Source organism: Arabidopsis lyrata, assembly GCF_000004255.2.
Source record: "Arabidopsis lyrata subsp. lyrata unplaced genomic scaffold ARALYscaffold_2, whole genome shotgun sequence".
In the NCBI taxonomy this organism is placed as follows: Eukaryota; Viridiplantae; Streptophyta; class Magnoliopsida; order Brassicales; family Brassicaceae; genus Arabidopsis; species Arabidopsis lyrata.
This window is the reverse complement of record NW_003302554.1, coordinates 19269339-19292873: the sequence shown is the minus strand read 5'-3', so window position 1 is coordinate 19292873 and position 23535 is coordinate 19269339. Positions and strand designations below refer to the sequence as shown.

The window sequence follows — 23535 nt, the reverse complement described above, 5'->3', positions numbered from 1 at the left end:
AATAAATGTTTGATGCCAAAATATATTTTAATTTTAGTAAAAAATAAAATAAATACTATGTCCGTGCATTAGCACGGGCCTAATGCTAGTATATATATATATATATATATATATACACTACAGTACTAATTAATAAAATTGATCCAGATCCTGGTCAAGCGTAATTTAGTCCCTAGATGTATTTTCGTTTGTTTTTCTTTTTTTTTCTTTCAATCCAAAGGAACAAATACTTAATATGTAGTGTATATCGTAATATGAAAGCACTAGATGCTGATATATATATATATATATATATAGCAATGAAGGGAAATGCACTGTTTATATTAGCTTTTCCACTGTAAATTTACAATTCAGAAGAATAGAATGGATGTGTTTAATTTCCTCTCCATGGGGATGATCAATAAATGATGGGTGCATTCTTGCAAATCTCTTATTCAGGTGAACTCATCATATATAACCGCTAGTTACCACCCGGACTGGGCTATTCATATGGAGTGATCTGTTATGATGACGTGCCAAATTCTCACAACGCGTGTCCTCTTTTCTTTGGCTAGTTGTATCTCACAACACGATCATTCTGTTGAATTCCGGATATATAGATTTAAGTTTGTGACTACTCAAATTTCTCTTCTCTCAGTTGTTGTATATTAGTTACTAGTATTTAACCCGTACTTACGTACGGGACAAAAAAAACTGCTTAAAATTGTACTAAAAATTAAACATGAAATATTTACACAAATTAAAGTAACTACCTACAGAATTATATTCTTTCAGCTTATAAGATTATAAGATTTATATGTTTTCTGGCGTTGACTCTTGCCTAAACTGGTTCATAATTGATGTATCATAGATTTAATATATTTCACCAGATTTCTAGTTACATTGATCTTAAATATTATGAGAGTATTTTATCAACATATTTAACACCATATAAAATGCATACACATCCTGCTTAGTTTCATATATTCTTGATAATAAAATTTAAAATATAAATTTTAAAACTAAGTATTTATCAAAGAAAACGTCAAAATTATTTAGATACATACATTTGGAGGAAAAAATCTGTTTTATTGTATGCAAGAAAGAAACATTTTTCTCCATCCTTTTCTCCTATCCAAATTGACACATGGATCAATTTCTTCAAATTATTTTGTTGTTGTTGTCATTTCATCTTTCAGAAAGCTAGAAGACCGTCTTTGTTATGAAGCTATTTCCACTTAGTCTCCGTATACATCATATCACCGTCCTTTTTTTTGTCATCCATATCACTGCCTTTTTCAATGACAATTACTGCCTGCTTGAACGTTTGGATTAAGTTTTTGAATTGTTTCTCTCCCCTGGTTTAGTCGTCATTCTGCTGTTGTTGTCCCGGTTTTGCTACACGTCATCAGCCAGGAGATCTTCTTCTAATCCTCTTTTCCCTTAATCCACACTACTGATTTGTCGTAATGATGTAGCCGGTAATCACTCACCTTCAAGAGAGAAACATAAAGTTAGACCATGTCCATGAGACATATGAGTTATAGAAATTGGGAGAGAATATACAAAAGTAAGCTATATTTTTTAATCGTTACACAAATAGCAAATGCAAAACAATGTAATGCAAAATCATAATCAAGTAGTTTATTACAAAACATTAAAGTAGAAGTATAAGTTTGCAAGATCCTTGAAACCAGATTCTAAAGATCCATAAATTATGATTTTGCATTATAGACAAAATAGAAAATAAGGTACTTGTTATTACTCGTTATCTTTATCAATGGCGTTAACTTGCATTGCATGTCAGGACTTTTATCTTTAGGATGATAGATCTCTTATTTGTCCATTTTGTTTTGAAGTATTTAGTTGGGAAGTATGAATATAATCCAGTAGGGCATTGGCATCTTTAACCTGAATCATGTAAAATCAGAGAAATTTTAATATGACATAAAGATAATGAAATTGAATAAAAGAGTAGTCATAAACCTGGATCAGCTTCTTTGCTAAATTCTGTGAATATGACAAACACGCAGATGAGACGACGAAGAGGAAGGGGAAGAGAGACCGACAAAATAGAGATGAGAAACCAAAAAAGGGATTAATATGAGAATTTGCAGAAAATAAAACTATGGTAAGGAAGATAAAATAAATAAGAAGTTGAGTTGACTGAGAGTTAAATTTGAGATCAAACCATTTGAAAACGTGACATATTTCATCACGAACGTGATAGTGTGAGCAAATCTATGCAACCAGAAGAAAAAATGATGGAGACGAATAAACAATGATGGAGATGAATACAAAGAAAGATCGAGTAGAGAAAAACTAAACTTATTGGAGTTAAATAGAAAATGAACATGGAAGTGTTAGTGGGAGAAAAATTAGGGATATAGATTTTTTTACAGTTTTCTTAGAATTTTGTGGAACGGTATAAAGAAAAAAAAATTGTTTGTTCTACCTATGGGCTTACAATTCCGTCAAAAAAAAAACTGTTTGTCCACATTTATTTTTGTTTTTGTTTTCCTTGAAAAAAGGGAATTCAGTTTTGTTTTGTATTTGTTTTTCTACTTTTCGAACACGTTCGTTTTTTTTTAGAATTGTTTAAAAAAGAAATTATTTTTTGAAAAAAGGAAATCTATGTGTCAAAATTTTATTGGCCATGTGACTTGTGCTTTATAATATAAAGGATAATATAAAGGATAACACTATCATGACATCTCAAAAATCTAATTGCGCCTGCTTTTGCTCTATAATCTATATCTACTAAATCAACCGTCGCTTTTACAATAACTGATTATTTCTCCATCTGACACGTGTCATAAGTCTCAATTTCTTATCTTTTACTTTCTTTTATAACAAAAATAAGTATTTCACAAAAATAAAAAGAGATCATTTTCTGATTAACACGTACACAAAATCTGACATGTCAAAACAACAAAATTAATATAATATATTTTATTTTATAATTTATTTGGGCAAAACAGTTATCTTTTATCCTCAACTCCACGATCATTTCAAATTTCGATTAATACATTCCACAAATTTGTAAAAAAATAATAACAAACTTTCACAATTTTTCTCAACTGACTTCCACTTTCTTCTCCATGAAACGATTGATCAATGAAAAGAAGAAGATGGAGAAATTCTCAGAATATATTACAATTAAGGTACATCTATATCTATTAAATCAACAGTCGCTTTTACAATAACTGATTATTTCTCCATCTGACACGTGTCATAAGTCTCAATTTTTTATCTTTTACTTTCTTTTATAACAAAAATAAGTATTTCACAAAAATAAAAAGAGATCATTTTTCTGATTAACACGTACACAAAATCTGACATGTCAAAACAACAAAATTAATATAATATATTTTATTTTATAATTTATTTGGGCAAAACAGTTATCTTTTATCCTCAACTCCACGATCATTTCAAATTTCGATTAATACATTCCACAAATTTGTAAAAAAAATAATAACAAACTTTCACAATTTTTCTCAACTGACTTCCACTTTCTTCTCCATGAAACGATTGATCAATGAAAAGAAGAAGATGGAGAAATTCTCAGAATATATTACAATTAAGGTACATCTATGTATTTAAACATTTAACTAAAAAATTTAATCTCAGTTTTTTATTTTGGATCACGAAAATGTCATATCAATTTGAGATTTTAGGCTAACTACATGTTTTTGATATTCTGTGATTTCTTAGAAGTTTTACATTATGGTTAATCCAACTACATGAATTTAGTTTAGATTGATAGCCTTTGTTTACTTCACCTATTTTGCTATTAATGGTACAATTTTTTTGTTCATTGTTCTTCTTCTTACCTACGTTTCATTTGTCACTTATTATTGTTGTAATTAATATATTATTTTGTTGAGATTGTATATACATAATGTACATGCCACCATATTATCGAAAACTCTGTAATTGTCTGACCAAATAAAACTCATTAACTTATTCTATTTCTTATATTATGTATTGATTTTGTAGATATAGATTTGTCCGCGCATAGCGCGGGCTGTAAACTAGTGTACCCATAAATTGAAGTGTTAACCTTCGTCCACATACACATATTGTTGTTGAAGGAGGAGAGATGTGGAAAATATGGGAAATTAAAATACAAATATCATTCAAATTGGGTTCACTGGCATTTGCGTCTTAATAAGCAGAGAACACGAGGCACGCTAATTGCACCTGACTCATGTACATAGAGATAGACAAGTCCCAATAGAGTAGATAGAGATGTTTATTTTTCCATCCCCTTTTTATAAAATACATATAATTTTATATAAGAAATGAATGTGGCTAGATTCACAATTTTCGTCTTTTTAAAAAAAAAAAGAAATACAAAGTCGTATAAATAAAAAAGAGAACGAAAGAGGAGGAAGCAGCAACACGGAAAAGGTGGAGGAGAAAAAGAGAGTACTTGTTGTGGTATAAAGAATGAAGGAGTGAGTGTTTGTGTGTGAGTTTTATTATTTAAGAAAAAAAAAAAAGGGTTCGAATGAGGAGAAATGGAGATGGGGAAGAGGTGGTGGCGAAGAGGAGGAGGAGAATTAAGGAGCTAGTGCAGGTGGCTCTCAGGGGAGGTTGCTTGGCTGCTTCAGCCACGGCCATGGCGGTGATGCTGACTGCTACTGAGGAGGGAGTGGCAGACATCTACGGCTTCAAGCTCACTCTCTCCTCCAACTGGTCTTTCTCTCCCTCCTACCAGTCAGTCTTCTTCCTCTTCTTCTTCTTCTTCTTCTTACGAGCATTATTAGGGATAGACTGCCAATATGATATTTTTCTTTATCTGAATGCATATATTATAATAAAAAGAAAGCAGCAAAATAAAATGTGTGTGCTCAGATGACAGAAATTCTGGTGAACAGAAACACATCCGTGAACCAAACAACAATATGACATGACATTATTGTGTGCCTCAGTTTAAAACTTTGGGATTATGTAATACTATATTCATTCATTCATCTCATTAAGAGTAGTTTGGTTTGAAGGTATGTGGTGGGGGCATGTACAGGGACCGTGCTCTACTCTCTGTTCCAGCTCTGTCTCGGTGTTTACAGACTCCTCACCGGATCTCCCATCACACCCTCCCGCTTCCAAGCTTGGCTTTGCTTCACCTCTGATCAGGTTCCTCGTCTTCTTTTCTCCATTCACTTTTCTTCCGAATGTAACCCACTGATTTACTGTGTGCGCGCAGCTCTTTGGTTATTTGATGATGAGCGCTGGATCAGCCGGTTCTGGAGTTACCAACCTCAACAAAACCGGCATCAGGCACACTCCTCTCCCCGACTTCTGCAAGACCCTTTCTTCTTTCTGCAATCATGTGGCCCTGTCTCTCCTCTTAGTCTTCCTCTCCTTCATCTTCCTCGCTTCCTCTTCCTTCTTCACTGTCCTTGTGCTCTCCACTCCCTAATCTCTCTCTATTCTTGTTGCTTTATATAATCCAACAAAGACTCTACTTGCAATCCCAAAACAATGTATTTCTCTTATGAGTATTTCTCTGATGCAATACATTCAAGATGCGAAACAAATTACAATTACATCCAATCATATATTGGGTACAGAGAGGTCGATCCCTAGATGTGAGAGATCCTTAGCGAGCGACTCTGCATTCTGAAAACATAACCCACCCATCCCTATCTCTATTGCACACTTGACGTTGGTTGGCCTGCGTATCAGATCAAAATGGTTGATTTCTTCAGATAAACCATTGAGTTCAGATACAAACATGTTCTAACCTGTCATCAATGAATATACAGTGGCAAGGTTCAACTCCGAGATATCCCACAACCTCGAGATAGAAGTCTGGATCAGGCTTTCTCTTCCCTGAAAGATAAAAACACATGAGGAGGACGGTTTAGATGTGAGAAACAATAAGTAGTAAAGAGAGGCAAGAGATGTGTGTAGTACCAGAAATACAGGAACAAAACGTCCATGATAAGTAGGCAGAGAGCTTTAACTTGTCTTCGATAATGTTGTACCTATGGAAAAACGACAAGAGTAAACAAACAGCAAAGAGTGTATTCCAGGTGAAAGGCATTGGACGGAAACCAGATGGGATAGTTAGTGAAAGCATGAATCTCGAAGTCGTCAGCAGCCAAAGTGTGAAGAAGCTCTTGCATGCCATCTAAGTAGGAGTATCCTGACCTCATGCAATCCTTAAGCCCTGCAAATGCCATTTTCTTGAATTTAATAGGTACCAGGAAACCCTCTATCTATCTATCTATATAAGGTTAGGCAATTTCACCTTCCAAATCAAAGTCCCTTCCATCTATAAAGAACTTTCTTGCAAGCTCCTCCTAAAACCAAAAGTCAGAAGATATACGTACTGTATGATGATTTTTATAAGGAAAGAGTGGGAGTGGACTCTAGTACCTCGTCAATCAAACCCTTTTCAAATTCGATCCAGGCCATCGGGTGCTTGCACTCTAGTAGTTCCTTCATTGGCATTCTGATCCCCAACAAGCACAGTTTATCATTCACCCGGAAAGCAAATTGAGTTATTAAGGATTCACATTCTCACCCGAAGAAGGCCGGAACGTCGTGGTAAAAGGGGTCACGGACGATGGTGTCCATGACGTCGAAGAGGAGAATCGGAAGCTTCCTTTTCCGAGAGATATCATCACTGCTCAGACAGCAAGAACCCGAGGCCCGATCAGGCTTCTTCCAGATGTTGGGTTTCAGATTGATGAATTCCGTCGATGTATGCATCGCCGCCGCCATCAGAAACGCCCTGGTTCATCTAATCTAGTTTCCGATAAGTAAAAATGACAGCCACGCACACAGGGGAGTCGAAACGCAGCGTTTAGAGAGAAAATCGCCAAGGAGAAGCTGATTGGTCCACGTCATTAATTAGGTTGACGTGGTCAAGAAGAAGTGGCCCATGACTTGCACCAAGGATTAATGCATAATAAATAAACCGTTTCGTTTTCATCTCCACGACTCGGAGAGCTCAACCGCCACTTTCTTTCTCCTTCTTTAAATAGAGCAGCAGAGCCACCCACCATTATTTACACTTACACAACCATCAAAGCTACGAATTCCTCTCAAACATACAAAGAAGAAGATGATGATGATGATACTCATGAGATCTCCTTGTAATAATCTAATGATAATGCTGTGCATTTGTGCCCTTGTGGTGGCTTCCATGCCGGCGGAAGGTCCTAGGGTTTTCAAGGTTGGAGACGAGTTCGGGTGGAGAGTCCCACTCCAGAATGATTCAGCGCTTTACAGCCACTGGGCCAGCAGCAACCGCTTCCACATCGGTGATTCACTCTGTGAGCTAGTTCCCAACTTCTGTAATCAGTTTTTGATCTTCATCGGTAATAATTGATTGGTTTCTAATCAAAATAAACTATATATATATATATATATATATATATATATATATATATATATGCAGCGTTTGTGTACGACAAGGACTCAGTGGTGGAGGTAGACAAATGGGGTTTCTACCACTGCAACGGCAGCGATCCCATTACAGCCTTTGACAATGGAAACAGCACGTTCGACCTTGATCGTCCTGGTCTCTTCTACTTCATCAGCGGCTCCAACCAGCACTGCACCAGCGGCCAGCGTCTCATCGTAGAAGTCATGCATATCCACCAACACCATGATGACCATCACGACAATGCTTCCATGCCTCCATCCATGTCGCCTCTCTCTGCCTCTCCCTCAGCATCTGCTGCCTCCTCCCTGTCCACGGCTTCTCTGTTCCCTGCTTTTCTTCCTCTTTTCTTAACCATAGTCCATAGCTAGCTCTTGTTTCATTTCTTAAGTCATATTGGTGCCCTTTGAATTGATTGCTGCTCTTTACTTTTCTTCTTCTTTTTTGTTGTTTCATTCATCGAACCTTATGATATAATCCGATTTATGTTCTCTTCATTTGTAAGTTTACTCTCTCTCTCTTTAAAACAAAAACAATCAAAGCCAACAGAGATAACTTTACGTCTTTACCATTTAAGGGCCGGGCTTTAGAGTAAACAAATTTGGTAACAGATATGGGCCTTTTTGATTAACATGGGCCTTTTTGATTGATATGAGTCTTTTATAACATGTATGGGCCTTAATAATTGATATGAGCCTTTTAAAATAAGATTTGAAAAGACGGTAACACCCTCGTCGGGATTCAATAAACTTTGCCTTGTTGTCTATTGCCGGAATTTCAAACCCTAGCCCTGCGACACCGCCAATGACGCCGTCTCCGCCTCCGCCTCCAGACGATGCTTGGATCCGCTCTTACCACCGCTTGCTTCCTGAATCGCAGTCTCTTCTCGCTTCCCGCCGGGTATGCTCTTAGGTTCTGTCTCAGAGATGCTTGCTTGTTTCGTTTGTGTCGTGGCTTATATGTATCTTTTATGGCAGTCAATTATACCGGTTGCAATCTCTAGAGTGAATCAGTTTGACGCAGCACGATTAGATGTTGAAATGTCAGCCATGTTGAAGGAACAGCTGGTTAAGGTTTTCACTTTGATGAAGGTATTCCATCATCAATCAATTCCCAGAGCTTCTTTGCCTCTATATACCATTTTTATCTAGCGTTTTCTTGGCTTCTTTGGCCTTAGCCAGGAATGCTCTTTCAATACGAACCAGAACTTGATGCTTTCCTTGAGTTTCTCATTTGGAGATTCTCTATTTGGGTTGACAAACCCACCCCCGGAAATGCTCTCATGAATCTTAGATACAGAGATGAACGAGTCCTAGCCAAAGGTATTTTATTTCCACTTCTGTACCCTTTTTTATAACTCTTCCTCACTCTTGTACTCTCGTATAGTCAGAACAGGACTGGAAGGACCCGGACTTACTGCTCCTCAAAAGATTTGGTACTGCGTTGCCTCCGTTGGTGGTCAGTACCTCTTCTCCCGTTTGCAGTCATTTTCTGCTTTCCGTAGATGGGGTGATTCTGAGCAGGTGTGTTCCTCATCCTCTTGCCATCGAGACTTACTCTCCCTCATAAACATGGTTGATTCTTTTTTCCTTGCTCTTGTAGAGACCTTTGGCTAGGCGACTTTGGACCCTCATACAACGAATCGAAGGCATCTACAAAGCTGCTTCTTTTCTTAACCTATTGTCATTTCTTTATACGGGAAGGTACAACTTGGTACATAGACTCCTTCATTTCTTCTACATATCCTTATAAAAACACACAACAGTGCAGCAACAGTTCCTTAGATGCACTAAAATTCAGCTAATGGTTGCTAACTGCAAAGACTAACAAATATTGGAATTACAATAAATTCCTGGACAACACTTATCAACTTATAAGTTCACAATGAAAGATTGAAACGAGAACCAAAATCACAAACAGAATCATCTTGATGATTATCACTTCCGCTACGCTTCTTTTTCTTTCTTGATCCAGGTACAGGAACCTCATTGAAAAAGCTTTAAAAGCTAGGCTTGTCTATAGGAGTCCCCATATGAACCGATCTGTCAGCTTCGAGTACATGAACCGCCAACTTGTGTGGAATGAATTTTCGGTAGGTCTTCTTCTGTGTGTTACTTAATTATGGTAACATCAATTTAAAAGTTTGGCAACCTGTCAGTTCTGAGTAGCATCCTTGGCTGATGGTTTCTTGCCTATGATTGATACTTGCTGGTCTCGATGATTTATAGTATCTAGCAGCTTAGCTTCACTTTGTCTTTGGAAGGAACAGTTTTGCTGCTCGAACTTGAGCTGTTAAAAGCTGAAAACATATTGTTTCCTTATCTGGAATTCTGAACTAGGTAGAGCCTGTGACTCAACTTTCATGGGAGTACAAATACCTTGTCTATGTTTAAAACAATGTATTTGTTGCTTTTTCTCTCTTTCAGGTCCTTCAATAAATCAAAACATTCTTTTTAGACTTGCTGTCTCAATTGATGAGTATTTGGCATTCAGCTTTAGATTTGTTTGGTGATATTCAGGAAATGCTTTTGTTGCTTCTTCCGCTGCTCAACTCTTCAGCTGTGAAGAATATTCTTAGTCCATTTGCCAAGGACAAGTCCTCAAGCACTAAAGAGGATACAGTGAATTGCCCTATTTGCCAAGTGGATCCTGCAATACCTTTTATTGCTCTGCCTTGTCAGCACAGGTATGGTATTTTTCTGTGTACCTCTGCAAAAATTTTGGATCAGAATAGGGTCCTTAACTCTCTCCCCCAGATATGTAGTATAATAACTAATTCTACTAGAAGCTACGTAATTTCACATGATTGTATTTGAGGAATCATGGGGTACGATCCACATTAGAGAAGACACAGAAGTGATTTTATTGGCGATGGGTGAAGAATTCATAGTATGGCTGTAGTTGTTACTTACGTTTAAAAGAATTACTTGTCGCAGGTACTGTTACTACTGCATAAGGACCCGCTGCGCTTCAGCAGCATCGTTCCGGTGTCTTAGATGTAACGAGCCTGTGGTTGCCATACAACGGGAAGGTGTTTCAAGTGGCAAATGAAAGGAGGTGACGAATTGTTGAGTCATGCCACCAAGTCTTGAAGAATAAGCAGCTGCAATAGTGGAAGTGTAAAAAGCTAAGGCAAGCAGCCGAAAGCAGAGAAGAATCTGATAGGCGTTCGTTTGCAAACAGGCTGTACAAAAGGGAACATCATCGATGTGATGCAGCAAAGAAATTTAGATAGGTACATTTCTGTACATGAGTTGAGAACCTACCAATACCATTATTGAATGAAGTTGGGTCTTATGTTTACTATAAAATCAGTTGAAACGTCGGCTATACTTGAATGAATAATATCCATTTCCTTACATGTTGTGAACTACTTACTACTCACTCCTACTTCCATACTAGTAGTACATTTTACTTGTATCCCTCCAAGGAAAAAAAGAGAGCCAGAAGAATAATATGAATTCTCTGCATAAAGAGATCACTGGGTATCACTGGGTGGAAGAGAGCAGACTGATTTCTATCTCTTGGAGGCTCTTTCCTTTAGTCTCAACCACGTTCTTCTGCACAAAGATGACTGCCACCACACAGAAGAACCCAAAGATTGCATTTAGAAGCACCGAACCTAGTTGCTCCAGCATTCTCAGAAACAGCAACCCCACAAAGAAGTTTATTACCTGTTAATCCGTGTCATTCTCCAAGGTTATTATTATTTCAACATTATCCATGTCCTACAAAAGGTCCACCAAGAGAAAAGCCATACCCAGTGAACAGCAAGACAAACGGCCAACGCTGTTGCCCGAAGTCGACCAGGGCATATCTCAGACAGGAGAAGACTTGGAACAGGACCAGCTCCAGTTGCGAACGACAACACAAACCTGCATTTTCGTCATCACACCCCTAGTTTATCAAAAAACCCTCCCCCCTTTCCACTGCCGTTGTTGTTAAAGAAAACTTACAGTAGCATTCCACCAACTGAGAGAAACAAGGTTCCAAAGGGCGATGAAAGCGAAGTATATGCTATTGCTTGGAGACCCAGCGATACTGCCTGTTAAAGATGATTAACATTTATATCTTCATACATGGAGTGTTATTAAGTAATAGCTACGTAAAGTTTGATTCAAATAGCGCTTTTCGCTATCAACAATTACCATGCCTGCAAAACTCCCAATAAGCAACACTTTTCTCCCCAGCTTATCCATCAAAACCACCGCTACAGTTGAACCTGTACAAGAGCATGAATAATGCTCACATTCGGTTTAGATACAGATCATCATTTCACTTGACAGATTCAACATGTTGAATGGAAAGTTTTCGGCTCTCTTCTTCATCATCTTTGTGATAAGAGGAAGGTTGTTCACTTAAACACGTGATTAGTTTTACTGTTCCTAATGTTGTGTCCGTATTCAGGAAGACTGCATTCACCTACTTGCTTATCTAGCTTATCATTAATATGATGGATGCCTTTCAAGCCATAGTAGAATGTACAAGAAAAAGTCACATTTCAATACCTAAGAGGTTGCAAACTCCTACACATATGTTTGCAGAGGCTGAAGGTACACCAGCTTTCTTGAAGACGGTTGATGAGAAATAGAACACAGCGTTTATCCCCGACAACTGTTGTAAAGCAAAAAGGGTAGATCCAATGAAAACCACTGCAATCGGAGAAAATTAAAACGTAAAAATGAATGAAATCAAGAGGCTACATGCCATCCATATGTTTTTGGCAAATGAAAATGACATTTTTTTGGCTACGAATCCAGTTTAGCCGGCTAGCAGACTTTCCGCCCAGATGATTGATGAATCAAAATCTGGATCTAATTTTTCCGTGATATTTGACATCAAACTAATGTCACGCGTTGTCACCAATCTTGTTGTTAAAGATCCCACATACCTCTAAAACTGCGCCCGAAAAGCAACTCCGACAATTTGGCTGAATCCGCGTCATCTCCCCTATCCGACTTCATTAACTCTGCCATAGAAGCTTTGACGTATGACCCTCCCAATAGCTTCTCAAACACGGCTTCAGCTTCAGCTGCCCTTCCCCTCTACAGTTCAACAGAGAAGGAGAATTAACGGAAGAAATGGTTTATTAAAACGTCTTTAAGAGCTATGCGGGTTAAAATTAGAAAGTAACCTTAAAAAGCCACTGAGGACTTTCCACGCAGAGTTCCATGAAGACAGCAAGCATTGCGGCTGGGACTGTGGATATCCAAAAACATATACGCCACCTAAAACAATTAAGAAAGAGAAACCTATTTAACTCGTAATTCAGCCGAGTTGACCATTAACCAAGTAGACCAAAGCATGTGATATGCTAGTAGCTTAGAAACTCCAGGATTCCTTTCCCTGCAAAGCCGGTTCCTCATGTCGAAATCTACTAATGAATTTGCAGCAAAAGACGAGGGGATTCTATAGAGTTACAGCATTTCAACCAAACACTAGAGATTCACATTGTTGGAATAGACAACTGGGATCAAACATGCCACCAAAAGCAAGAAAAAAGGATGAACTACCATACGCTTGGAAGTCACTAATGGAATTGAGTTACAATCTTCTCAACCTCGAAGATATACTTTGTTAGAGGCCATACAGGCTATAAAGTAATGTATTCCTTGACTTCTTATCAACATCTTACCAGCCCAAGTTATCTTTTGCCGGGATTCCAGCAAACAGCGAACCTAAGAGTCCAATACATGTGGCGATTTGGGTAGAACTCCCATATGTACCTCTCACATAAGCAGGTGACACCTGCAAAGAGAAATTGTGAGTCTTGCTCAATTAGTCATATTTTTGTTCCTAGAACCTTCTTTTTCACATAGGTAAATCCAGTAATACGAATAAAGCTTTCAAGATTGAAGTCCTTATTACAATGAATAATGTGTGCGTCAATGAACTTCTGCATGTTAATGATCCAAGTTCATGTCTTTTTATGTCTGAAACATACATCTATTTACACTGACCCCAAACATCTTTTGACATAATTAAAAAATATAAGCAAAGTCATATTCACATTAAGAGTGAGGGAGAAATTTCATGTAGCGATCCTCTCAAAACAAGTGCAGATAAGAAAGACTTTAAAGTATACGACAAGTACCTCAGTTACATAGAGAGCCGTAACAGAAGGACCTATGCCCATCCCAATTCCAACCAAAAACCTTCCCAGGAGCATGCCCTCAAGACTCTCAGTTGATGCACTGCAAACAATAAGCACACAGATCTCCTGATTCTATATATGGAATCTGACTAAAAGGGAAACAGGATGAGTTAACCTAACTAGTGCGTACACCTTGAAATAAGTGAAAATCACCACGGCAATAACTTGAGACCAAATATGTTCAAATCACCACAGCTATAGTTATAAGCATCCAAGCAGGAAATCACGATGAAATAATCCAACTGCATAATGACTAGCCTAGACCACAGGTTCAGCAAGTCAGCAGGCAAAGATTCGAATCGGAAATGTTCAAGAGACCACATAGACATTCAACCAAAAATTTACCGTACAATAAGAACCTGAAACAAGTACCTAGTCATGCATATAGAACAGCCTAAACAAAAAATCACCTCACTGAAGCTCCAACAATCATGGGTAGAGCGCTCAACTGGAAAGCTCTACGGCGCCCAACACCATCCGCTACCAACCCACTAAACAGAGACCCAATAAAGGCGCCGCCTAAGCACGTGCTAACCACAAGACCTTCATCCATCAGAAAAAGGTTTTTGGAAGAATAAGACGGAAGATAGAAACAAAGATAAGATAAACAGAAAAACAAGTTCTCTTGTTGAATAGATAGGTACCTTCAGCGATGGTGTTTCCACTAAAGCCAAGGTCAATTGATATGCTTTCGAGAGTTTCATTAACAACCCTGCGTCCAGAAAAGAGGCATGAATTTCCTTATTCTCCCCAAACAAATACATATAAAAGAAACCGAGTGATTGGGGAATATAGGTATTATATGTTATCGAAAGCTTTAATAAGAACAATGCAACGAGAAGAAATACAACTTAAAGCTGTCAACTAAGCTTAGAAAAGAAAAAGATAAGAGCCTAGCAGCATGAAAAGTAAATTTCCATGTTTGTTCTATAAATGCACACATAAAACTAAAATAAAAAAAGGTTACAAGGAGAGACCCGAGATGATAGCCGAATAAAAGCGAAGTCAGGGATGCAACGAGCACGTGAGGCAGAGATCGCTTCCAGGAAGGATTCCCGTTTTCTTTTCCCGTCCCAGTAGGCAGACGTACTGGAGTTGAGAAAAGTCAGAGTCAGTTTATGCAGAAGAAGATTCAAGAAATTGAAGAAAGCAGAGTGGGGGTAAAAAGTGGTAAATCTCGATTACAATGATAAGTCAGAAAGCAAAAACAAGCAATACAAAGTAACAGAGTAAATAAAAAACAATCAAATGAGTATCATCAAGGGTGGGTAGAAGAAAGAGAATGAACCTGCAGTTTCAGCTTTATCCAAAGCAGAGAGAAAGTCTTTAGAAGGAACACGCTTGTCTATGTGACGACCTCGCATAATGGTGTAAGTGCGTCGAACAGAATCCATCCCCTTGGGAAACACGCTCCTGCACATCAACAAGTTCAGTGCTTATAGAAGAAATGTCAAGTCGCAAATTATTTTTAATAATCAATTAAAATTGAAGGAAAGCTTCAGGTGCCAGTGTCGTGTGTATATGCATGAAGTCCGACGATCACTCACACATAATCAAAACCAGCCTTGAGTCAATTTAAAATTCAAAGCACAGATGACATGACGTGACGTGAGCAAGTAGGAAAATTCCAGAATCAAGCAGGATTTCAAAGAACAATCTATTTTTAAAAAAAAAAAGCTGACGACGGATGATGAGAAAGTGAGATCGTCGGATCTAACGGAAGCTTGTCTCCACCCAACGACATCGCAAGAAATAGGATCCAAAAAGGCAATGGCAGATCTACAAGGACGGAAGGAAGAGAACAAGGATGATGATGATGATGATGACGATAGTACCATCTTACCTGGAGAGGAGATATGATAACGACAAGAAGAATCGTCCAGTCGACTCGAAGAAAAACTTTTAGAGAGCCCCTTGATCATTCCGTCCCAGATGCTTCACTCGAGACAAGGGGTGGGTTTTAATCACCTGCTCTCGCCTCTACCATGGAACTCAGCAAACTATAGTGCCAATGACATTTATACATGTGACAAGATATGAATTCAGTTCATCGTGTACTGCTATGATGATGCTAGAACAACAACATTCAATTCATTATAGATAGGGGAAGGCAGAGCGCTCTTGGGCCTTTTTGGTCTTTATTTTCCTCTCTCTCATTTCCATGATTTTGTATTTGTTTGTTGCTATTAGCTATATGACTTTGTTAACATTCGAGTCACAATTTTCCTATATAATATTTTGATAATATATAAACTCATCCTTGGCAAAGCACAATGATGGGTCTCTCAACCGTATTCTACTACAGAGACAACACATGTTATATACGGAGACAAGGCAAGTCACACAGGGGCACTCTATTATTCCTGTCTCCAAAATAATTACGAATAAACTGTAAGAAATTCTTCTTTCGAGCAGCAAAAGTTTGTTTTAAAAAGCCTCAAGCTCAACACCTGAGACAGAGGACAAACGAAAATAGTGGGCTTAGGTTGCTACTTTATAGCTATACAATAGGGGGAAACAAGGATTACGTGGTCCTACTCATGCGCCTGAGTCTGCCAACATTTTGACTAAACTTGTTCACCACCATCTTCCCTTGCTCCCTCATTGGATCTGCAAAACCCAAAATTGCACAAACCCATGAGCCTGAGTTTGTCAACACTTTGACAAAACTTGTGTATGTTTGCCTTACCTTGTTCACCAGCATGTTCACTTGCTCCCTGTACATCTCCTTCAAGTCCACTATATCCGCTCGAAGTTCCTCCAACTACCACCCAAACCCACTTTTTTATTTAACTCAAACAACACCTACTACTGTTAATGCTGGATATACAACTATTTTATTCACATATCTTACCTCCTCATCTCGTTCACCCATCAATTCCAGAGCAGCCGCATGTCTTTGCCTTAGTGCTTCCAGTTCTGCCTTTATGCCCGGGACCCTATCTGCCTCCCCCCGTAGTTTCTCACACTACATCCACAGTCACCAGATATAGACGCCATATCGTTATAACACTCGGCAGAATTTATTTACTCTTAACTCTCAGCACTATACATACCTCTGCTGTCATTTTGACCAGCTCTTCAGCCAGGGAATCTCGGATAGACTCCATTGATGCCTGTCCCAAGGCAAATAGACTTTTAAAGTTAGATTCTACATTAGCGATGATACTAGTAACCAGCCTATACAACCTTGACGAGTAGAGCTAAATCTTCTAAACCAGCTTAGAAAAGAAGGCTAGTCATAGTCTGCAACTAATCCATAATTTGTCTACATGATCCCAACACCCATAGTGGCCCATTGTAAGGACTCCGGGATATCATATTGATGTGAACCTCAATCACATTACTAAGCCAATTCCCAAAAGCCTACCAACAGAGTTACACAATAATGACTCAGTGGGATATTTTCGACACCTACCAAGCGGGACATGTACGAAGCAAGTTCACCCTCTTTTTGTCGAAGTGTGGCTTCATAAGCACTCGGTGTGATGCTCTTCATGTAGTACGGACTCATAGTTGCCTCAGGCATGCTTCTCTTCTCAGAAAACTTATCTGAAGAATCAAGCGAAGCTTGCAGAAAATAGCTCTCCTCCATGCTTCCAAGGCTGCTTGCGCTTGAGAGCTTTCTTGGCAAGCATCCTGATGACATAGTTAATGAATTACAGATGTGCAAAGCCTGACTTATTAAGCAGTAATCTAGATTAAGATGCATCACCATTCTCAAAGGAAGAATTTTGCCTCGCTATGGGAAGCTGTTCAGAGACTGCCGAGGAATTGATACGGGCTGTTCTTTCAAGATCCAAACGTGAAGCCTTCTCCCTTTCTAGGTCCTGAAAAAAATTCGGCCATCTTAAAAAACAGCTTGGACAATAAAGAAGAGTAATAAACTGGAACAGTTTGCTTGCTAGTAGAAGCTACTCCGGATGAACAAGTTTGGGAAAGCACTGCTTTGATTGAATCCACTAGGTACTTCATTCCTTTAAATTCCGTAACTGATGGAGCATTTATCATAGGACTAACTCTTATAAGATAAAGTGATGTCCATAAAACTATGTAACACCTTTTGAATAAGCTCGTTGTGGAGCAGCACTTCTTGCAACTCTTGCTTATGTTTTCTCCGAAGTTCCCTTATTTCAACTTCAAGTTGGTTTGCTCGACCTTCTAGGGTATCTGCTTCCTCCTTAGCTGCCAGATACTCCTGTCTATTCTCTGCTGCTCTCTGCCTCTCTTTCTCAAGGGACTTGCTTAACTGGCCCTGTTCTGCTCTGAGACATGAAAGCTGGATAGGGAAACTGGGTAAGCTAAAACTTAGAGAAAGCTGTGAAAATTGATGTAGAACAGTGTCAAAGGGCATGGAAAACCTGGGCCTCTAGAACATTGATCCTTGATAAGGTTTGAGAGAGGCGTTCATTCACAGAGCGCTCCCGTTCTTCAGCTATTGCAGCTTTAGTTTCTGCTTCCTGAATAATTCTAGAAAGTGAACAAAAAGATAGAGAAAACAAAAATAATTGGCTGAATATAGCATACAGCAGTGTTGTTCATAGCACCTGCAATCGAGCATTCAGACTTCTTTCTACAGCAGCCCAAGCTTCTGCTCTTCTGGCTGTAGTTTCCTATAAGAAGCATGAAATGTTACAATTTAGTTTTAAGATTCTAATCTCAGGAGAAGTTCTTTAAAAAAAAAATGGGTCAATTTTCTACCTGTATAGCCTCAATCTGCCTTAGGAGAGGCCTTGTAGACTCAGGAACCTGTGTGATTAATTCCTCACACCTTCGCTCACTAGCCTACAAGAAAGGTTGGTGTAGCAAACAGTAAACAGAACAAACTATTAGTAACTAGAATTATTGTTCAAACATCATGGGCTTGTCGAAGAGTGAGTAACCAAAAGGCCATAATCAAAGAAAGAAATATGCATAGAGACGACGAAACATCTTGATTTACCTGATAACGTCTTTGAAGGTCCTCAATTTCTCCGCGGAACCTGTCTTCCCTAGACACTGCCTGCAAAAATTAGAGCCCATCGACTAGGTAAGTATAAATAAAATGATGAGATCCCACTAGTACGCTATCCCAAATTTGATCGAGTAAGACAAAACCTGTTGCTCCTTTTTGCTTAAGGTTTGCCTCAATTCTTCCAGCGCCTGGACTAACATAGATTCCCGCTCTCCAGCCTCCTTTAGACGATTCTCTAACTCTGATCTTGCTTCATTATTGGTGCGTTCCTCAGCTAATGCTTGAGCTTCCTTTGCTGCAGCTAATGCGTTTGAGTAATAGTCTTTCTGAGAAGTTAGTTCAGCTTGATGTTTTTCTATGGTCTCTTGCAGCAGCTTTTCTGTCGCTGTCTTATCCCTTTTAATGCTTTCGACCTTATTTTCTTCCGACTGGCAATTGAAAGGAAAAACTAATGAAGCTTAACAAACATGGCCAATGCTTTAGTCCTTTAGATATCAATCCTGCCTACAAGAAGTTTGATTTTTGAACCAGCCTTTCACAAAAGCTTCAGGGAAATCAAGACAACCCCTTCATGCAGTTTTAAAAAAAGGTATCGCTCGCGACATCAATTACCTGAAGCTTTGTGATCAATCCTTTCTTCTCCTCTTCTGCCTCTCTAATCTAACCCTCGTACAAAGAAGGTAAGAAATGAACCATGAGATTGATGGTATTAATAAAAATGAAACACGTAGACATTGAATATATACCTGAGCCCTTAGCTTCCTGATCTGAGCTTCTTGAGCAGCCTGTTTCTTTGAAAGCTCTTCGCCTGAAACAACGGGCATTAATATCAAGGGCTCAAGCTGAGCAAGAAATGATGTCCTTTTATTTTTCAGGTAAGTTCAAAAGATTACAGTTTGCTCTCGGAAGGCATAACACCATTTTTTTATTTTTTAATACGGATAAAGTATGATCCATAATTCAAGCATTCCAAAAGGTTGTCTTACCTTCAGCCATAACTTGATTTATTATTTCATCTTTTTCCTTCAAAAGGGCCGCAGCATCACTTTTCTTATTCTGTTCTCTTCTAAGTGTATCCCGCTCTTTGGTGAGAGCATAAACCTACAAAGATAAGCACCATGAAGGCATATATATAATGAAAAAAAGAGAATTAAGAGAGAAGAATGATAGAAGAAATAATACCTTCCTCTCAAGAGTTGCAACTCTCTGATGGTATTCTTCTCGCAAAGACTCGACTTCAGCTTCATTAGATTTCCTCTGTTCCAGGGCAGAGATTATCAGAAGTTAGATTCAAAATCAGTCCAAATGAAAGGCAGATGGTCGGAAGACTGGGGAAACAATTAATCCTTCATCTAATAAATCCATATTCCGCATACTCTCTAGTACCTTCAAATCCTCAGTGACAGATTTTAGCTGCTCATTTTCATGCATCAACTTCGCAATCTCATCAGCCTTTGCCTGTAAACAAATCACCAGAAATTGGTACAGAAGCACCATATCCGTAGCACAACCTTTCATGAGAATCTAAAGATGTACCTGAGCTTGCCTTGCAGCACCTTGCAGGGCATTTTCCAACATTTTTATTTCCTTTTTGGTCTTCTCTAATTCCAGAACAACATCAGCAGAGTCGGAAACATTTGTAGCAGAGCTTGAACGCTGGCTATCATTTAATTCACTAGCATCCAGTCTTGAATCTAGTTCACGAGAAACAAAATCTACAATTCTCTCAGAAATTTCATCTGAAGAAGATCTCTTTGGTACAGAAGACTCATAAGGAGGACCGTCGGACTCAAAAAATAAAGAAGGATGAGCAACAGGGGACTCTATCCTGTTTACATTATTTATATCAGGTGAAACTTCAACATTTATAGGCGAGGTTCTCTCTTCCAGATTTTCACCCAGAATTTCCTGTTCATTTGTTGTCTCGTCCGTATCAGTAATCTTAAGCAGTCCACCTAACACAGGGGAGTAAACTGTGTCTTTGTCTTCTACAGTAACTTGTTTTGTTCCAGCATCCTCTGGCTGTGATTCCTCAGCCTCTGATCCAGTATCTCCTGATTTGGGTTGCTCGGGCTGTGAATCTTGAGAAGCTGTCATTTCCGGCTTTTCATTAGGTTCAAGACTAGTCGTGTAACCTGATGATTCAGGAGTCTGAAGAGAATATTCAGAAGACTCTTCGAGAAGCATCTGCGATTCAGGTTCATCATCTTTGGGATCTAAAACAACAGTTTCTGTAACCTCAGGATTATCTGCTTGATCAGCTTCTCTTATCACATTTGTTTCTTTCTTTGCTTCAACAGATACTATTTGTTCAGTAGCTAGCTTAACCGAACCTTCTTCTTCTTTTCCTTCAATTTGAGACGGATTATCTGTACTCACAGAGTCTTCCAATGTGTCTGGTTTCTCATCAGAGGTGTTACCCATGAAGGACATTACGGGATCAAAGAGACTTTTGGTATCAACTGCAGGTGGCCACATACTTGAAGCTGCATCTAAAGAAAAAAAAAAGGAAATCTGTTGGGAACACAAAGCAAGCTACAAGAAACTCATGACACACAACAGAAGATACTGGTTTTTACGACGTTATGTAAACACAGAATACCCCCTGAAATCATAACCAGTCTAAGCTGTCACTAACTAAACGCAGAGATCCAAAACAGTTTTTATACCCAGAATTAAAACGTAATGAGTAGAATCAGAAGCACACTAGCTAAGCTAGTTCTAAGCAAAATAAGACAGAATCCAATAACTTGCAAGATTGTTTCAAAGGCAGGTCCTATCAACAAATGCGCCTTGAGTAATCAATCAGTCCAAGGTGGTCACATTCCTAGCTGATGACTAGAAGGATGATTGCGAGCGAGGATAATTAATCTATTGACTGGAAAAAGAAAAGTGGGAAGAAGAGAACCTTGAGGGGCAGAATCAGACTTGTCGTCAAAGCCCAGGGCGTTGTCGAAATTCTTTTCAATGTTTTTAACGCTCTCCTGGAATTTATTGACAGCGCCAGTGAGATCTGGGAATCCTCCCAGAGAAACTTTGCCACTGAACCAAGCCATCTCCACTTGAGAGAGATATCTGAAACTCGATCGACTTAAATCTCAGAAATCACCGGACCAGATCCATCTCCAGCCCTGCGGCTTACAAGGAATACAATCAACCAACCGAGTTTAGATCCGTTTGAAGACGCAAGATCAATAAGATTGCATCATTGAATCAATTTATTAACTAAATAAAAAATGCACAGAGGCGAGAGAGATTCAATTGAAGGCAGATGATAACAAAGAAGAACAGAGCTATCTATTGAAAACACAAAAAAAAAAAAAAAAGGCTTACGAGAAGGAGATGCGTCGTCCTTGCCGTCGCGATCGAATTGCGGAGGAGAGACCTCAATGTGCTTTTTTAGATCCAAATCCTTTTTCCTTTTTCCTTTTTCTTTTTCTCCTCTGCCACCGGCGGCACAAACGTCGTCGTTTCACTAATCGAAAAACGGTCTGTCTTCATATCATTTAATTCTTTCTAAGCTTTGGTCTGAATTTGTATATTATTCGATTTAATACTAAAAACTAATTTTTTATATACATGGGCCCGTCTCCGTGTTTGTAACGAAATTGGGCCGATAAAAGCCCACCTACTTTGGGGCCAGCAAACCAAGTCACCCTCGTTTAGGGCAAGTCACCAACATGCATTGCATATGTTGATGATATGTTTTTTTTTTTTGCTATAAAAATTGATGATATGTTTTGATAACTCATCATGTACATTCATACTGTATTCTCTTCCGTTTTATAACCATCCTATTTTAGATCACGATTATTTCTTTACGTTTGCATTTTCCTTTTTATTTCTATACATTTAAATACTACAAAAAATTATTCATTAAAATACTACAACAACTATACACAAATTTAACTGGAGTGATAAATTATACTCTCTCTGTTTTTTAAAAGTTGTCGTTTTAACTGTATTTGGACAAATTAAGAAAATGTATACAATGACTACATTAACCTCATAAAAATGACAAGTAATTATTTACAAATAATTTGTGTTCAATAAAATGAGGGTAATTTGGATAGTTATTGGCATAAATTACATTATTACCTTAAAACGACAACTAATTTAAAACAGAAAAAAAAAACTCTAAAACGACAACTATTCGAAAACGGAGGGAGTACTAAATAATTAAGTGTGTGAAATATTCATGGATCCAAACAAAAAAATTATTATGGATACATGGTGTATATGTCATTTTCTATTTTAGATGTAAGCAAAATATGTAAGATTTAAGGTATTTATCAATCCCAGTATACATATATATGTGGTATGTTGGGTACAAACCAACGTCCCACATTGGAAGTTTAGAAAAAAAGTTTCTAATATATAAGTAAAGTCCAACTCCAATTATTATGAGGCATTTTGGGAAGAAGCCCAATAACAAATCCGTGCGGGCTTGAGCATGTAGGCCCAAAGCGGACAATATCATACTAATCAGGGAGTTGGATTGGGCTTGGAAAGCCCGATAAATGGTATCAGAGGTGTGGACTTAGGGGTGTGGGCTAAAGTTCGGTGTGGGAAAAATCCTCAAATGTGACACGATAAGAAGGTGCCTCAAGAACTTCGCAAATAAGAAAGTGCCGAGTTAGGGTACCTAGGTTTCGCGGAAGAGGAGGCCCAATGTTCGTGGTCCTTGGTTTGAAGGGGAGATTGTTGGGTACAAACCAACGTCCCACATCGGAAGTTAAGAAAAGAAGTTTCTAATATGTATATAAGTAAAGTCCAACTCCAATTAGTATGAAGTCTTTTGGGAAGGAGTCCAATAACAAATCCGTGCGGGCTTGAGCATGTAGGCCCAAAACGGACAATATCATACTAATCAGGGATTTGGATTGGGCTTGGAAAGCCCAATATGGTACTCATCACTATAGTAGCTGGTTCACCGCTAACTAGCTCTCACAATTGTGTCTTTTAGTATTCATCAGCTGATTCTCTCCAACTAACTATCCATCTTTTGTTTTGCGGTTGGACTTGGACGTACCAAGAACATTAGGA

General features: G+C 38.4%; 6 protein-coding genes and 1 long non-coding RNA gene across 15 annotated transcripts; 3 read left to right on the top strand and 4 right to left on the bottom strand.

Annotated features, from left to right (window-relative positions):
- Positions 1-968: 968 nt before the first annotated feature.
- LOC110231082 lies at positions 969-2408 on the bottom strand. The gene is made up of 3 exons (XR_002334168.1): positions 1966-2408; positions 1745-1890; positions 969-1472 (listed from the first exon to the last, which is right to left on the bottom strand). It is a non-coding gene; the product is annotated as an uncharacterized LOC110231082 (long non-coding RNA).
- Positions 2409-4337: 1929 nt separating this feature from the next.
- On the top strand, positions 4338-5525 carry LOC9323924 (CASP-like protein ARALYDRAFT_316979). Its single transcript, XM_021035456.1, has 3 exons — positions 4338-4701; positions 4986-5121; positions 5192-5525. The coding sequence occupies exons 1-3, from the start codon at positions 4493-4495 to the stop codon at positions 5405-5407; spliced, it is 561 nt and encodes a 186-aa protein (XP_020891115.1). The 5' UTR covers positions 4338-4492; the 3' UTR covers positions 5408-5525.
- On the bottom strand, positions 5451-6758 carry LOC9325388 (flavin mononucleotide hydrolase 1, chloroplatic). Its single transcript, XM_021035454.1, has 7 exons — positions 6518-6758; positions 6370-6445; positions 6242-6293; positions 6046-6160; positions 5905-5975; positions 5733-5820; positions 5451-5662 (listed from the first exon to the last, which is right to left on the bottom strand). Exons 1-7 carry the CDS (start codon positions 6715-6717, stop codon positions 5542-5544), a joined length of 723 nt encoding a protein of 240 aa, XP_020891113.1. The 5' UTR covers positions 6718-6758; the 3' UTR covers positions 5451-5541.
- A 30-nt stretch (positions 6759-6788) lies between these two features.
- Positions 6789-7878, top strand: LOC9325387 (mavicyanin). Its single transcript, XM_002889278.2, has 2 exons — positions 6789-7271; positions 7397-7878. The coding sequence occupies exons 1-2, from the start codon at positions 7061-7063 to the stop codon at positions 7750-7752; spliced, it is 567 nt and encodes a 188-aa protein (XP_002889324.1). The 5' UTR covers positions 6789-7060; the 3' UTR covers positions 7753-7878.
- Positions 7879-8093: 215 nt separating this feature from the next.
- Positions 8094-10742, top strand: LOC9323923 (peroxisome biogenesis protein 2). The gene is made up of 8 exons (XM_021035453.1): positions 8094-8281; positions 8359-8472; positions 8559-8703; positions 8768-8904; positions 8984-9084; positions 9356-9473; positions 9901-10067; positions 10318-10742. The coding sequence occupies exons 1-8, from the start codon at positions 8186-8188 to the stop codon at positions 10430-10432; spliced, it is 993 nt and encodes a 330-aa protein (XP_020891112.1). The 5' UTR covers positions 8094-8185; the 3' UTR covers positions 10433-10742.
- On the bottom strand, positions 10634-15616 carry LOC9323922 (probable plastidic glucose transporter 3). Of its 6 annotated transcripts, none has more exons than XM_021035449.1 (14): positions 15379-15616; positions 14824-14948; positions 14513-14624; positions 14180-14247; positions 13946-14078; positions 13476-13575; positions 13017-13129; positions 12516-12609; positions 12273-12426; positions 11890-12033; positions 11530-11603; positions 11338-11426; positions 11142-11256; positions 10634-11055 (listed from the first exon to the last, which is right to left on the bottom strand). In XM_021035449.1, exons 2-14 carry the CDS (start codon positions 14927-14929, stop codon positions 10870-10872), a joined length of 1488 nt encoding a protein of 495 aa, XP_020891108.1. In that variant the 5' UTR covers positions 14930-14948; positions 15379-15616; the 3' UTR covers positions 10634-10869. The 6 variants fall into 6 exon arrangements, 5 of the variants coding, with proteins under 5 accessions (XP_020891108.1, XP_020891109.1, XP_020891107.1 ...); XM_021035450.1 differs by lacking the exon at positions 15379-15616 and adding an exon at positions 15083-15372; XR_002334085.1 differs by lacking the exon at positions 15379-15616 and having other exon boundaries at positions 11535-11603; positions 14824-15372.
- A 118-nt stretch (positions 15617-15734) lies between these two features.
- On the bottom strand, positions 15735-21933 carry LOC110230985 (golgin candidate 5). 4 transcript variants are annotated; one of them, XR_002334084.1, is made up of 21 exons: positions 21823-21933; positions 21398-21620; positions 20026-20981; positions 19876-19947; positions 19672-19746; positions 19476-19590; positions 19236-19297; positions 19102-19149; positions 18633-18917; positions 18478-18537; positions 18237-18320; positions 18083-18148; positions 17897-17995; positions 17596-17814; positions 17251-17365; positions 16954-17174; positions 16592-16651; positions 16390-16503; positions 16225-16299; positions 16064-16145; positions 15735-15985 (listed from the first exon to the last, which is right to left on the bottom strand). XR_002334084.1 is itself a non-coding variant. In XM_021035446.1 (20 exons), exons 2-20 carry the CDS (start codon positions 21543-21545, stop codon positions 16137-16139), a joined length of 2883 nt encoding a protein of 960 aa, XP_020891105.1. In that variant the 5' UTR covers positions 21546-21620; positions 21823-21933; the 3' UTR covers positions 15746-16136. The 4 variants fall into 4 exon arrangements, 2 of the variants coding, with proteins under 2 accessions (XP_020891105.1, XP_020891106.1); XR_002334083.1 differs by having other exon boundaries at positions 16074-16145; XM_021035446.1 differs by having other exon boundaries at positions 15746-16145.
- Positions 21934-23535: the final 1602 nt, after the last annotated feature.